The sequence below is a fragment of the Gadus chalcogrammus genome, chromosome 5 (genome assembly GCF_026213295.1).
Source record: "Gadus chalcogrammus isolate NIFS_2021 chromosome 5, NIFS_Gcha_1.0, whole genome shotgun sequence".
In the NCBI taxonomy this organism is placed as follows: Eukaryota; Metazoa; Chordata; class Actinopteri; order Gadiformes; family Gadidae; genus Gadus; species Gadus chalcogrammus.
This window is the reverse complement of record NC_079416.1, coordinates 4,442,583-4,458,565: the sequence shown is the minus strand read 5'-3', so window position 1 is coordinate 4,458,565 and position 15,983 is coordinate 4,442,583. Positions and strand designations below refer to the sequence as shown.

At 42.4% G+C, this 15,983-nt stretch overlaps 2 protein-coding genes across 4 annotated transcripts in view; one reads left to right on the top strand and one right to left on the bottom strand.

Annotated features, from left to right (window-relative positions):
• The window catches only part of gemin2 (gem (nuclear organelle) associated protein 2), a 7,701-nt gene extending 423 nt beyond the window's left edge, over window positions 1-7,278 (bottom strand). Inside the window, exons 1-10 of the mRNA XM_056591115.1 lie at window positions 6,974-7,278; window positions 6,754-6,838; window positions 6,382-6,471; window positions 6,080-6,139; window positions 2,118-2,234; window positions 1,789-1,833; window positions 1,637-1,705; window positions 1,404-1,514; window positions 494-552; window positions 1-117 (exon numbers count right to left, since the gene is read on the bottom strand). The exon at window positions 1-117 is cut by the window's left edge and continues 423 nt beyond it. Coding sequence (XP_056447090.1) covers window positions 78-117; window positions 494-552; window positions 1,404-1,514; window positions 1,637-1,705; window positions 1,789-1,833; window positions 2,118-2,234; window positions 6,080-6,139; window positions 6,382-6,471; window positions 6,754-6,838; window positions 6,974-7,098 — 801 coding nt within the window. The 5' untranslated portion in view covers window positions 7,099-7,278 and the 3' untranslated portion in view covers window positions 1-77. The remainder of the gene's footprint in view (window positions 118-493; window positions 553-1,403; window positions 1,515-1,636; window positions 1,706-1,788; window positions 1,834-2,117; window positions 2,235-6,079; window positions 6,140-6,381; window positions 6,472-6,753; window positions 6,839-6,973) is intronic.
• Window positions 7,279-7,632: 354 nt separating this feature from the next.
• ctage5 (CTAGE family, member 5) overlaps window positions 7,633-15,983 on the top strand; it is a 30,113-nt gene continuing 21,762 nt past the window's right edge. The window contains exons 1-6 of one of the 3 annotated variants that reach the window (XM_056590254.1): window positions 7,633-8,104; window positions 8,390-8,523; window positions 8,698-8,784; window positions 9,011-13,478; window positions 13,600-13,725; window positions 14,550-14,650. In XM_056590254.1, the coding sequence (XP_056446229.1) occupies window positions 7,981-8,104; window positions 8,390-8,523; window positions 8,698-8,784; window positions 9,011-13,478; window positions 13,600-13,725; window positions 14,550-14,650 (5,040 nt within the window). In that variant the 5' untranslated portion in view covers window positions 7,633-7,980. Of the gene's footprint in view, window positions 8,105-8,389; window positions 8,524-8,697; window positions 8,785-9,010; window positions 13,479-13,599; window positions 13,726-14,549; window positions 14,651-15,001; window positions 15,751-15,983 lie in introns of those variants that run through there. The other 2 variants (XM_056590255.1, XM_056590257.1) reach the window with 2 other exon arrangements.

Below are 15,983 nucleotides of genomic sequence, written 5' to 3'. Positions count from 1 at the left end.
AGGTCAGAGTCCTCTGTTGTGTTGGGTATAGGTGATTGGCTGATTGATTGATTGATTGATGGGCTCATTCGTCTGGTTCACTCGTGCTGATCTGCTAAGTCATTCTGCTCAAAATACCTGCAAGAAAGCAACCATTACAAGACCAAAAATTGTATTGTGTGCAAACAGAGTATCGTTTAGAGACCACACTGAATTGGGGATTCACACCCAATTTCTATCTGCAGATTAGTCGGGTGTCGAGATAATACAATTTTGTAACAATAATAGGCTGTGCACATACGTGGAAATTAATTGCTGCCAGTCATGGCCAGACTGATATTAAATTAGAAACACAAATCAGTGATGACTCATTGTTTTCATCCTGATCCAAAATACCCGTTTACACAGAGAGTGTAGGAGCCTTGCTCTGTACTTGTGACACGTGCAATAACAATAAAGTCTCTTCTACTACTTTCTTATGTCACAGTAATAATATATACACTGGGTTCAGTACCTGGCCACGAGGCAGATGAGGAGGTTGAGGGCAGGCAGCCTTGTGTCTTCCTGACTCGGCTGCAGAAGCAGAGATACCAAAGTGAGAAATCAAAACACTCACAAAACATCCTCATGTTCAGCCGGGACAAATGAGCCCATCTGGAAATAAACTATTATACATATACAATTAAAATAAACAAAGTTAATAATATATATTAAAATGACTTAATTTAAAGAGATACTTCACCGGTGGGAATATGAAGGTTTTATGAATTAAATAATTCAATGTATTATGAATGTGAAAAAAAAATTGAAATCGGTTCATCCTAGCCTGAAAAAAGGCAGAAAGAGTGTTTTCATGGTCTCTCTGGCTCAAAGTAAGAAAACCTCCAACTACCACAGTGCATTGCGCTCGATGCCCCACCCACCTGTCGGTCCCTCATTCCCCCTCAGTACGCGAGCTCCCGCCCCCTCTCATTCCTTATTGGTGGAAAAATTTGCCACCAAAAGTGTGTTGTAGTCCTCTGCCCTTCTAGCGGGACAAGAGGTTTCTCCCGAAATGACGTCAAACGCGACGTAATTTCGGGAGAAAATTAGATGAGAAAAAATGGGCCAAGGGGAGACTGGTTTAGACTGATATTTATTTATATATTTATTTATATTACAATCGCGATTTTATAATGATAGAACGCTGGTTCTAAATGGGTGAAGTATCCCTTTAATGATCTAATTGTAATTGTTTATAGACTTTAAAAGGATAGAGAGCATGACAGTATGGTTAAATCAAAAGTACAGTGAACACCGCATTTAACAGATGCTATGCTGTTTCGTATCACTTAAACCCAAATATGCTTCCATTATATTACAAAGGGCAGCACTAGGGAAATCAGTGGGAGAGATGTAAGCATACAGATAAACACACTGCTTACCAGTGTGGTGCGGAGCTGGCCACATCTCCTGGCCAGCTGTCTTATTATTGAGTGGGCTTCAGGGATCAGAGGCTTCTCCAAGCAGGCCAGCAGTGCATACAACCAGCGACCCTACACACACGCACACACACACACACAACATTACCTCTCTTCTGACATGTGGTAAAACATCAGGGAAGCACTCCACTATCCACCGGAAATTCACTGAAATGGGATGACAACGGGCTGCTCACCAACTGAGGAACAAGTTCAGCCTCTTCAAACCAGCCGACAAGAATCTCCAGCAAAGCCAGGACTGTAGTCTGAAAAAAAAAAAGAAGAAAAAAAAGTTTCACTTAAGTAGCTGATCCACTAAATGCCTCAAAGTGAGCAGCGAGTACACTACCTGGTTGAGTCTGCTGACAATACTGAGGAAAGGTGGGAAACCCATCTGAAAAGAAATATGAACTTGATCAAAACCACGGTAGGCAAGAGAGAGATGCCATTCTGGAACTCACAGAAAACACAGTATAAAAATGGACTTGGACAGCAATACATGTTTCATCCCATGTTAATAATCACACACACACACACACACACACACACACACACACACACACACACACACACACACACACACACACACACACACACACACACACACACACACACACACACACACACACACACACACACACACCCCTAGTAAATAAACTCAACACATCAACACACAACCTTGCTGTAGTCCAATGCACTGCTGGGCTCCAGGTGTGTTCCGCTCGCTGCGGTGGCCTTGTAGACTGTCTCACCTAAACAAAACGTCTTCCAACCCTCCTCATCTGAAAGTTTGGGCTGTGAAATTCACAATCACAGGTCAGGTCCATCCTGAATAACTATGGCGCTCAATATCTTGATTCTGTTCTTGAACCTCAATCTGCTTTGACCAAGGGCTCAACCCACTCACACCGTCTCCAGCTGTTTAGACATGGGTGCAGCTTATCAGAGATTCCCGTTTGACAATAGGCTAGCATACAATAATAACGACATATACAGTCCCCTCCAAAAGTATTGCAACGGCAATGCCAATTTCTTTTTTTTTGTTTTTCACTAAAGACATTTAGGTTTAAAATCAAAAGATGAGTATGAGCAAGAGTCCAGAATTTCAGCTTTTATTTGCTGTCATTTATATTTTAGATGTATTAAACAACTTAGGATATATCACTGTTTGTATTAGACCACAGCATTTTTAGGTGAGCAAAAGTAAAGGAACACATTTTTTTAAGGTAAATAACATTAATATTTGGTGGCATAAACCTTGCTTGCAATAACTGCCTCAAGCCTGCGACCCATGTATGGACATCACCAAACGGTTGCATTCTTCTTGTTGGCCGTGTGCTCCCGATTGGGTTGGATGCATTTCTACGTAAATGGGCAGACAAAATGTTTCTGTATACTTAGGAATTCATTCTGCTGCTACCATTATCAGTTAAATCGTCAAGAAATATTAATGAGCCCGTTCAAGCCCAAGCCATGACATTACCTCCTCCATGCTTCACAGATGAGCTTGTATGCTTTGGCTCAAGAGCAGTTCCTTTCTTTCTCCACACTTTGGCCTTCCCATAATTTTGGTAGAGATTAATCTTGGTCTCATCAGTCAATAAGATTGTGTTCCAGAAGTTTTTCGGCTCATCTCTGACTTCTTTGCAAATTCCAATCTGGCCTTCCGATTCTTACTGCGGATGACTGGTTTGCATTCTTTGGTATGGCGTCTATATTTATTATCTCAGAGTCTTCTTCTAACATTGGATTGTGATACCTCCACCCCTGCACTCTTGAGGTCGTTTGTGATGTCACTTAACTGATGTTTTGAAGTTTTCTTCACGGCCCTCACAATTTTTCTGTCAACTACTGTTGTTTTCCTTGGCCGACCTGTTCAATGTCTGTTGCTCAGTACACCAGTAGTTTCTTTCTTTTTCAGGACATTCCAAATAGTTGTGGTTGCAATGCCTAATGCTTGTCCAATGGCTCTGATAGATTTTCCTTCTTTTCTCAGCTTCAAAATGGCTTCCTTTTCTCCCGTAGACAGCTCTCTTGTCTTCAAGTACGTTTACCGTCCAGAAATGGACTCTTTAGAGGTTTAAAAAAGGCTAAAAACCTAGACCAGTCATGCAGAGCTATTTAATGTTTGATGAATCAACCTCAAATGCAACACCTGAGCAACAAGAAACACCTGTCAGTCAGATGTTCCCCTACTTTTGCTCTACTAAAAATGCTGTGGTCTAATACAAACGGTGATATATCCCAAGTTGTTTAATACATCTAAATGTAAATACCAGAAAAAAAAGGTGATATTCTGAACTCATGTCTCAAACTCATCTTTTGATCTTAAACCCAAATGTCTTTAGTGAACATAAAAAACTAAGAACTTGGCCTTCCAAGTCTGTTGGAAAAAAGAAAAGAAAAGCAGGGATGTGGGATTTGATGTGCGACCAAATATGAGAATGTTGAATGGGATGGTGAACCAAAGAACAAGGCAGGACAATAGTAATGTTGACAGCATATTAGATGACCAGGGCCCCGTTTCCCGATAACGATGGATCTTCGCTCGTACGATCATTCTCCCGATGGATCTTGCGATCCATCGATAATTTCTTTGGAGCGTTTCCCGAAACTCCTCTTAACGTGAACGTGCATTCGCTGCACTCACGACGTCGTAGGATTGTAACTGTCTACTGACACAGTGCTGAAATGGGCTCCGTAGGAGGGGGAGACGCAGGAATGTCGCAGGAAAATTGTGTTAAAAAGGGTTAAAATATATCCCCATCAAGGACAACAGCAGAGTAGCCTACGAAAAAAATAGACTGCAATTATATGAATGCTAAAGACATTAAAACACAATTGATTAGGCTGAAACCGACATATATCAGTCCTAATCCTGAATGCACTGTGCGTTTCACGGCATTTTCCCCCCTGAAATAATTCCATATGACAAAAAATTAAAAATAGCTTGTGTGACAACTACATTTATCTTAATGGGCTGATTTCTGAAACATGCTTTGCGCAGCAAAGAGAGCCGACTTAATCTGATTCCGCATAAGGGTTTCCTTGATTGATAATTTGATTGGCTATAAAAGCCCCTCCGGAAATAGGGTAAGGTATGTATTGATGAGGAATACAACGAAGCCCACCGTCTGGCCCGGTGCATCGTTGAGCGCACGATCGGGAGGTGGAATTTGCGCTTTAGATGCCTTCACAGGTCAGGCGGAGGGCTCCAGTTTTCGCCGGCGAAGTCATGCGCCGTGATATGTGTGACGGCTATGTTGCACAACATTGCAGCTAAGGCTGGGGTGGCATTGCTTGAACCGGAGGACGCTATGGACGATGACGACGAGGAAGATCGGTGTGAGGACGGCCTCCCTCATAACTACGCGGCTGGTTTTCATGCGCGTCGAAGAGTGATTGAGACTTTTTTTTAACCCCCTCCACCCTCCCACATGTCACTAAACATTCCCGTCAACGTGACCAATCCCCACCATATCCCAGCCTTTTGCCTGCTCCTTTGCTTGTTTTTTATAATTTATTCTATTTCTTTATTTTTCATTTTTTTTTTGTTTTTTACATTATTTTATGCTACGTTTTATGAGTAGCCTATGTCAGTCTGCACAAATCCCCCCACTTTCTCTCACACATTTTGAGTGCCCTGCCTGCGCAAACATTTTCTGGACTGTCCCGTTTTATTTTGTCCATTTTAACATCTTTGTTAATAAATTAATTCATAATCTTTATTAATTACCAAACTAAGAACATAAAGGCGCAATGCGTTTTAATAAAACGCATCCAAAAGACGGAATGTCCGATGGTGTCGCCACTGAGGCTATAGCTGACGATGCTCTTAGCGTCCTACGAGTACCTACGAGCACCCCTGGAGTACTCGTTAGCTACGAGCGTTTTCAAGACGTTCGTTCCCCACGATGCTTTCGGGAAACGCGGTGAAAACTCTACGATGCCCTTTCGACGCACTTCACGATCCACTTAAGGCTGGTTTATGCTCGGTTACGTAAGCGTAAGCGCAAGCGCAAGAGGCCCTTGCGCGCCCTTGCGCCCCCCTTGTGCGACTTCTCACGTCTTGCGTGCGTCAGGCGATTTTTCTAGACTTGCGTCATTTTTTACGTAAGCTTTTACGCGAGCCGCCCAGCCTGCAAGGCTGTGATTGGTTTGCTGGTCTGGTTACTACTTCCTGTCTGGAGTATCACCCGGCAGGCTCATATACAAAAGCATTAACCTGAAGTGAAGTTAACTTTGCTGCCAACACATTATGTCGTTTTAAAATGTAGAGAGATATGCACATTTATACAACCCCAATGATCAACAACTTCATCACCCCTGTTCCTCTGTCTGTTGCCATCATTCACTGTGTATGGGGAGAACACGATCTGGCACATAAACAAACCAACGACTCCCACAGACAAAGACGTCATTCTCGAGGTCGTCTTCAACGAAAAACTTTCCTCCACATATTACTCCACCTACTGTTCTGGCGGTAAATTGCTTGGCAACACGCGCAACACGCGCAACCTAAAAGGGAGCATGAATTGCTTTGAGTAAATTTTGCGCAACAACGTAACACCAACGCTGAAGCATGCAGCCGCCTTTAGGCTAACGACGCTTTCGGGAAACGGGGCCCAGGTCTCACTCACCATAACCACGTTTTCATCCAGTGTCTGGGTGCTCCAATGTCTCCTATGCTTGGCAATACTCTGAATGTAAAAGAAAGCAACATTTGCAAACATACCACTGAACGGATTACACTGTTATATAGTAATTGGGAGATTAATGTTTAAGACTGGCAAAACACATCTACACTCTACGCATTCACTTCAACTTCACATGATTTCCTTTAACATAATTACTCACATTGGAGGACTTCTCACTCTTTTAAAAGTAAAGGATATTAAGTTTATGTTTAGACTTTGGGAATAAATTGTGTTGGGTGTAGTACCTGTCTGACGTCTGAGAAGTTAGCGACTTGCTGCCGCTGCCATCCGAGGCTGGGGGACAAGCCCTCAGGAGCGGCCTGGCAGCCGGAGACCTGAGGTCAATTTAAATGGACTGCATTTATATCGTGCCATTCTAACCAGCGGCGGCCACTCAAAGCACTATACGATATTGCCTAACATTCACACATTCACACATTCACGCACACATTCACCTTCATGCAACCCTCAGGTTACTAGCCAACCCGCTCTACCTCCTGAGCCACGTGCCGCACCAGCGACACATTAACAGGTTGGTTTGTGTACATGCATGCATGTCGGCATTAACCTCCTCAAACAGGGACGCAGACTTCTTCTTATGTTAACCAATAACTCACGGATGCGTTGACGGTCTGTGCTTTCCTCAGTTTCATGGGATCAATCTGGGCCACCACAACCTCTGGACACAAGGACGCCTCCAACCTGAAAGGAAAATATTGTTAAAAGAATAAGGTCCAGTACAAGTCTTGATGGTTTATAATTCACTCACCATGTGCATATACTTTCTGCAAATGCAACGTGGAAGATAAATAGTTAATGGAAAAAAGTGATATTTACTGGACTTGTCTTAGATATTCCTGCGGGTTTCGAGGGGCACCCTCGTTGAGTCTCAAAGCTTCCGTTTTGTTCGCAGTCTCGATGGGCAGCAGCCTGGGCATGAGGTCCTCCACGTCTGACCTCATCGTGGGTTATTATAAAATATGCTAATGGTGAACAGTGTCAGGTTATATTAAAACCACAACAGTGGATATAAGGTCATGAAAAGCTTTGCGATCATCGAACTCAATGAATCACAGCTTTCGTTCCGAATCTAAAAACGTAAACACCGCCATCTTGTATCTCAGCGCGGTGTGATGACGTTGCAAAGCGCGGAATCGTTGCTATGGTAACGAATGCTTATTGTAAATACTGTGTAGGTACAGTGTGGCTTGGATTTATCTGTTAATATTAATAAGAGATACCGGAATCGTTATGTTATATTTTATATTGAGTATTTACTAGTGTAATATCTATCTAATTGTATTTAACGTTTTATATTTTGACTTCTGCATTGTACACCTGCTTTCGGCAATATACATTTTTGTTTCTCTTGTCAATAAAGCTTTTTTTGAATTGAATGGAATTAAAGAACGTAATGCCACACGTGTCCCTACCATGGACTTTTAAAGAAAGGTCCCTACTGCTGAGCTCGACTCAATCAGAACGAGGTCAGGGGTTGAAGTCCGCCAAGGCAAAGGGTTTAAAAGCCTTAATGCTCAGACAAAAAACTTGTTTTGAACAAATAGTAAATAAAAAACACATATTCGACCAAACACCATTCAATCCCGTTGAATGACTTAAAAAGGAAAAGCCTTGGTCTCTATTGCAAACAGTTTATTTTTTTGTTCTGTTAATGATTTATCAACATATTTTCAACTATCTTATCTCAGCTCTCTTCATTTGCTTTTGAGCCGATCGTGACAGCAACTATCTGGAGTCAATGTCCACCTTGGTGGCACAACTACCTAGGTATTTGTCGAACATGGGGATTCGTTCCTTGAGCCATTATTGTTAAAACGCCCGGTATGGTTATTCAATGGTCTGGCCGTGGCCTGCACAGCGCCTTTGTGATCCTCTTATTATTCTCACCATATATGTCATGTTCCCTGTTGTCCGACTACAAAATCTGCGGCGATGCTGAATGCGAAAGTAAGTGTTAAGATTTAACTGACGTCCCCTTGCTCTTTAAAATGTTGACATTACAGCTCTCTTTTTGTTATTAACTCTGAATCGTTATCCCATCGGAACTAATGGCAGAGCTTGCCTCTGCCCTCATGCTAGTGTTAAGACGGAAACACATCTCTGTCAGGGATTCTTCAGTGAGTTTAATGTCATGAAATGGCCCGCGTGTCTGAGCAATTGTCTTTCATTAGACTAGTGACTTTTCATAACACAGGAGTGTGTGAGCTCACCTATCCATTTGCCTGCGTTTAGGCCTCATGAGCAGAGTGCAGGCCACTGAGGACCACCGTGGGAAGGACTGTCGGTTCCTGAGCTTCAACAGAGGAGACACCATTTTTGTTTACCATAAGCTGACTGGAAGGAGACAGGACCTCTGGGCAGGAAGTGTACGTCCAACCTTTATACTCTTTTGTACCTCTATTTCTGTATCTATTTACTAAGATTGCCCGATGTTAACTCAATTAGGGTATTTAGAACACCAATAATTTCAATGCTGCTACTACTCCTACTGTCACTTATCATGATAATAAATCAGTGTATTCCTTAACATTTTATTTCAGATTGACAAACAGTTTGGATATTTTCCGAAAGACACCGTCAAGGAGGAGCAGGTGTATGCAACTGCAGAGAAAGTTGTACAAACCCAGGTTCGTAGTCATATCTTGTACATTAAATAATCAATTCACAATCATACATTTTGTGACATTTAGCGTTATTGTGTAATAGGCGGAAACACAACAGAGACAGTAGATACGCGATGAATGTGACATGAAAAAAAAATGTTTTGAAGTCTCAAATGCACTTCATCTGCATCTTTCTCTCATTACTCAAGGACCTAACTAATATATTATGTCTTCTCATCCTCTGATTTAGGAATTTGACTTCTTTTGTCTGGACGAGAATGGCTATCCCACGGACTCAAGCCAACTGGAGACGGATGAAGATGATGGCAATGTTGACAATGACCATCAGGGAAACCCTAACTCTGAAGCCAACCATGGCAGTCCCGACACCAAACTCAAAGAGGATTCAATGTCACAAGATCAGTCTCAGTTAAACCACGGAGACGCGCTGTCTGAAAACCACAGAGAAACTGAAGATTCCGCCGGAACACTTGAAAACATGGATCCCGGGGATGGCAGTGGAGACGGGCATGAGCCAAACGAGCAAGGTGGGTCTCCCTCTTCTTCCTCATCATCATCCTCCTGGTTTGGTTCAACAGTGACAGGACTCCTGGGTATGCAAGGAGGGTCAGAGCATGCAGAGATAGAAAACACCCCAGAAGAAGAGGAGGAGGAGGAGGCAAAGGCAGAGGAAGGAGACAATTCTTTAGCTGCCTCCGTGACACAATGGCTGGGATATGTTGAACAGGGGGAAACTGATGAAGCCACGCTAAGACAGGATGAAGAGGGAACAGAAATTGGGGGTACCGAATCAGCTTTTACCTCGACTATGAATTCCTGGTTCGGTTATGGAAATGAGGGAACAGAGAATGCTGAAAAAAGTGTGAAACATGAAATTGAAATAGTGGAGGAAGAGGAAAGAAAAGAGACATTTAGGAGTAGGAAGTTTGCTCTGGACCTAGAAAGCCACCAACAAGAGGAAGAGTTGGCTGTTCCTGGGACATTTGATTGGCTCGGAGATTCATTGTCAAGCACGATTGGGTTTGGTTCTACCCGTCAGGTTTCAGGGCAGGAAACAAAAACAGACAAAGAGGAGGTTGAAAATAATAATGTAAAGCCTTCCCCATCTCACTCCTGGAATGACCTTGGGATTGGGGATGTTTTAGGCTTTGGTAAGACTGCAGGCAAAATGGACAGCACAGTGGAAAGTGAATGGAAAGAAAAAGATGTTGACATGGAAAAACATGCAGTGCTCCAGAGTATAGAGACCAGTCCATCGCAAATGATCCAGGACATGAGAGAACCTACAAACATCCACAACGTGGACACCTGTCTGTCACCACCACCATCATCACTCCCACACCAACAACCCGGTGAGAGAATAATAATGACAGATTATAGAGTTCAAACAAAAACTAAAGTGCTAGTAGCAGGAGTAAACAGTGAAGAGGATAGTGTGTCCAACACCATTGACTTTCCACAAAGTAGAGAGGAAAGTCCAATCGAGACCGATTTGAGAGACACATTGTCGCTCAATGTTAATAGTGACATTGATGATGTGTCAGATAGTATTAGCATGTTGATGACAGATAATGAATCAGAGGGAGCTAATCTTGATGAGGTCAAAGCTCTCCATATCAGGTTGGAAAAGGATCCCAAGACGGATCCCGCAAGTGACAGCTTTCTGTCTGACCTGGATAATGTCCTGTCACTAGATCAGGTAGATGATTATGATGACAATGAAAAGGGGGGAGGGACGAAGGAAGCAGATGAGGATGTTTCTGCACAAACCAAGGACGGAAATGACCCAGATTTAACACAATATTCATTAGAAAGTGAAAATGATGAAGTGTCAGTAGAAGCAGTGTTTGATGGCAAAGCTGCTGAACATGAGGAGGATACAACTGAAACAGGAATACTCAACCCAGGCGTAGCACCAACTAATACAGCAGGGGACCAAATATCTGCTTCTACACAGTTTCATGATCCAATGCAACAAAATCAAGGGAATAACATGAATTCCAGAAATGGAGAAGAGACAGTTCAGGCAACTGACGATGGACTCCACCTCACCTTTGAAGCTGAAGAGCTCAATAGTTCCCATCTTGAGGCCTTATCTGACAGTGTGGCAAGAAAAACTGAGGAAACTGAAATGAATGAAATGAACACACACATTATCTCTGCTGCGACTCGAGTAGAACAAGCAGTAGAGCTGAGGACTGACTCAGCCCTCGATCAGCTTAGCCTCAAGGAGGCTGGCAAATCTAAACACACACTGAGATACTCTGAAAGACAATCTGAGGAAAATAAAATAAGTTTGACCTCTCATGATATACATACTGGAATAGTGGATGGGTATCCTAATGTGGATACCATAGACCAACCCTCTGGTCCTCCACCAATGCCAGGGAGCCCCGAACGCAGTGGTGATAATATAGACGTTGTACATTTAGACCCTTTTAAGACAGGTGCAGTGCCTGATGAGAACACCCCAGAAGAAGATGAGGAGGAGGCAAAGGCAGAGGAAGCAGACAATTCTTTAGCTTCCTCTGTGACACAATCGCTGGGATATGGTGCACAGCGGGGAACTGATGAAGCCAAGCTAGGACAGGATAAAGAGGGAACAGAAAGAGTTGAAACAAAAACTAAAGTGCTAGTAGCAGGAGTAAACAGTGAAGAGGATACTTTGTTCAACACCAGTGACCTTTCACTTGAACAAAGTAGAGAGGAAAGTCCAATCGAGACAGATTTGAGAAACACATTGTCACTAAATGTTAATAGTGACATTGATGATGTGTCAGATAGTATTAGCATGTTGATTACAGATGATGAATCAGAGGGAGCTAATCTTTATGAGGTCAAAGCTCTCCAGATCAGGTTGAAGAAGGATCCCAAGACGGATCCCTCAAGTGACAGTTTTCTGTCTAAACTGGATAATGTCCTGTCACAAGATCAGGAAGATGATTATGATGACAATGAAAAGGGTGGAGAGACGATGGAGGCAGATGAGAACGTTTCTAAACAAACCAAGGAGGGAAATTATCCAGATTTAAGGCAATATTCATTAGAAACCGATGAAGGATCAGTAAAAGCAGTATTTAATGGCAATGGTGGTAAACATGAGGAGGATAAAACTGAAACAGGAACCCTCAACCCAGGCGTAGCACCAGCTAATTCAGCAGGGGAACAAATATTTGCTTCAACACAGTTTCATGACACAAGTTTGACCTCTCATGATATACATACTGGAATAGTCGATGGGTTTACTAAAATGGATACCATAGAACAACCCTCTGGTCCTCCACCAATGGCAGGGAGTCGTGAACGCAGTTGTGATAATAAAGACGGTGAACATTTAGACAATTTTAAGATAGGTGCAGTGCTTGATGAAGAACAACCTGTAACAGAAGCTCAGATAGCTGATGGGGGCGATGTCCTTGATAGCGACAATTTTCACGAAAGTGTTGAGCCGTTGGTTTCTCTATTTGAGATTGCGAAAAATCCCAAATCGACAACTGTGGAAAACACTATTAGTGACACTGTGATAAAAATGGAGGGAAAGGAAATGCAAGAGAGAGATGAAGACACTGAAATAGTGGAGAAATTGCAAATGGAAAATACGGAGAGCCTGCATCTAGCTATTAAGAATCATTCGAGTTGGATCAGAGATAATGAGAGCAAAGTGCGAGCCACAGAAAGTATAAAACAGGACCAGATTATCATGGATGAACTTTACAGAGAAGAGGAGTCAGATTATGGTCCCACAAACGAATTTCAACCAGATAATATTGACCAACTGTATTCAGGTGTGGCCACCTTTCCTGAGCCTTCAATAAATGAGATGACCGAATCTAATCATCAAAGCGTTATCACAGATCAGGTCACAACAATTGTAGAGGAAGGCGAAAATGTGAACTCTGATAATTATGATGTAAGCATAACTGAACAATCTGATAGCATTGTTGCAAACAGTGATGACATTAGTATGATTTCAGCCTCACACAATGATGCAGTTTCTTCAGTGCAGGCTGTTTTTGTTGATTCTTTGAAACCTGACTTTCCCGTTGAAGATAAAGATACAGTTAGGCCTGAAAGTGTTGGTGGGGCTTTTGGTATGTTCAAAAATGCTTTTAGTTACTTCAGTCCAACCCCCAGTGCTGAAAACCATAATTTGAAGCCAATTCCTGACAGCAGTGGCATAGGGAAGACATTCAAGCCAGAGGGTTCTTTGACTTCTGAACAAGTTACACATTTTATTGCGGATACAACTCTCGGAAAAGGAGTTGTACCCGACATCCCTGTCTCCTCCAACACATTACAGCCTCCGCTCCAGGAACACTCTCAACATCCAGCCCCAGAAGTACCAATTAAAGAAGGCACAGCGACAGCTCAGACAAAACCCAAGGCCCTCCAAGGCTATTTCAGCGTTGAGGAGACCGCCCTTTTAACTGAGCTCTTCGGTCGACACAAACTGCAGTGGGTGGATTTTATCCTCAGAAATCCTGAGAGCACTGGTGAAGACATGGATAATGACCGGTCTCTTCTCCTTGATATGGAAAGTCTCTTGCTCTACCAAGTTGGCAAACTGGCACAAAGGCAAGACAATACAGAACAAACTGGAGAGCTCACTGGCCTGAAGAAACTTCAAATACTGTTGGCCAGAGTTAAAGAAATTCTCAACATTGGCCAATCAGAGGTTGTTAACACAGACAATGAAGGTATTCAGATCTACATTCCCTTACCTTATTTCCCTGTTAGTCTTGGTGTTTTTCTGACATTTAAAAAAATATTGTAGTTGGTCCCTGTTTCACATTGTTTATGTTTTTCTTTTTGGTACAGATGATGCCAGCTGCATCAGCACACCTTGTCTCTCGACAGAAAATGATAAACAGACTGCCATGGGAAAGCCAAGAAAGACAAGAGGATCAACAGAAAGTGTATCAGAAAAGACCCCAACACACCCAGGTAAATATGAACACACAAATGATTGGACATGTGAATGGAAAGGCAAACAACTAGATTAAAGAAACACACTACAAAATACACAAGGGTTGGTTAGGAGAAATTAATTTGTTGCATATCTATTTTGGCTCAATTAGATGAAATTGCATATAAAATACAGTTACATAGCAATTGTAAATGTTTATCTATAAATATATTTTATGTACCTACAACGATTGTTGTTTCTCTTTCTTCTGACAAATGTACTGATTGTAGGTAGCTTTGGATAAAAGCGTCTGCTAAGTGCCCTAAATGTAAATAATAATCTTAATATCATTTTTTAATTGACCACCAGCCATTACTAAATCAAGGGTTGGGGGCTGTATTTGGCCTTCATTTGAAAAAAAAAAAAAACAGTAGAGAAATTAATCCTTAGCATAGGCTGACAAATATTTATTAACACATTTTCTTTGAATTTTCAATATGCTCAAACTAAAATAATGACTGCCCTGTTACTTGAAACATGCAAAAATAGACCAAACAAAGCACTTGCTCAAGGACAATCATGGGTTGGGTTCGAGCTTGTGGATCCAGTCCAGGGTTAGCATTAGTGTTTTGCTCTGGAATATCCAGCGTAAAATTAATTGGCGGGTAAATTTTGCAAATTACGATGGTGTTTCTGACTTGGTCACTCTGAGGACACTGTTTTAAATCGTATCTCTTATCTTGTTCCTCTGAAATGTAAAATATCCCAAGCAACGAGAAATAACAAGAATGGCTTAGATATGTCATCAAATGATATTATTTTAAAGTGGCATTTGTTAAGACCTTTCTGTTGGTGGTTGCAGGGGTAATAAGGCAGTTGATGGATTTTGTTCACCATTCCACAAAAGATGTAATTCTCCAGCTCCTGGCGGTGAGTGAGCTGCTCAGAACGCTCATTGTGCAGGTGAGTTTTGCTTCGATATTTGGGCTCTAACTTAGAGACTGATAACAAAGTGTCCACAAGTAAATTTTCAGCTGGAAAGTTATCGGGGCATGTGAATTTACGACATTAAGCTGTGTGTGTGTGTGTGTGTGTGTGTGTGTGTGTGTGTGTGTGTGTGTGTGTGTGTGTGTGTGTGTGTGTGTGTGTGTGTGTGTGTGTGTGTGTGTGTGTGTGTGTGTGTGTGTGTGTGTGTGTGTGGCCATTTGTGTCTGTGGGTGTGCTTAAGATCAGCCCCATTAAGCTGTTGTTTTTACATGGATGTAAACGAATCAGACGTGGTAAGTTTGATATGGAACTAATGCCTAAAGAAACTAAGTCAGCTGGGTTTGAGCTTGCTTGTTAAGCTGGTGGGTGTAACGTGTGACAAACAGTCCCCATTTCAACGAGAGCCTTTGTGTCAACTATTCTTAAAGGTCAGTTATTGAGGTTGACACGTTGAAGGAATATAGATCATATTCCTTGTTTGATCACACCTGTTTGCACGGGTGTCACTTTCTGCTTCGGGTGTCCGTGCCAGTGTATGGCCTTCTATAATCGGTGTCGTGGACTAAACCATTTCATCACAAGGGGGGGCGGGAGCGTCAATAATTAAGGCATTATTTCCAAATAAAAGTATTCATTTATTCAAACGTGTACAAAATATGTGCTACTAAATACGTCACGCAGATTTGACTCGATGCATATACTTTTGTATTCACGCCTATTCTGAGTCAACATTAAACAGTACTCTTGAGGTCCGGTGTTTTGAAGTCAGTGCTGCGTCGTTACTGTGTTGCCAGATTGGGTCCGATTTCCCGTCCAACCTGACAATGTCAGATAGGGCGGGGTAATTGGCCAAATCTGGCAACGCTGCATCGTTACTACTGCTAGCTCGGGTTGACAGCTGAGCTGAGCAGTCTCATTATAACTGTGCCGGCAGAACATAATATAAATATAAACTCAAATGAAATAATATACAGATGGCGGAACTGTCAACTGGCGACAAACTGGCCGGCATAGAGTCGGACTTCCAGTCCGCGGCGGAGATTTACTACAGCATCGCCGTGGCGAGGGTGAAGGATGTATGTGGCACTTTTTGGTTAGCTGTAGCTAAGCTAGCTCACACGTACACGTACAACTTGGCAGTGAGCGGCTTGTCATTGTTTATACTTTACAGTTTGAGCTGTGATGGTGGTCCTAGTCGCATATGATCCAGACATGTACATCTAGGTTGTTAGCAGCCAGGCTCTACACCAGGGAGGACACAGGACACGTTTGTCAGGGCTTGTTATTGGTTCTGTTTAATGGATACGAA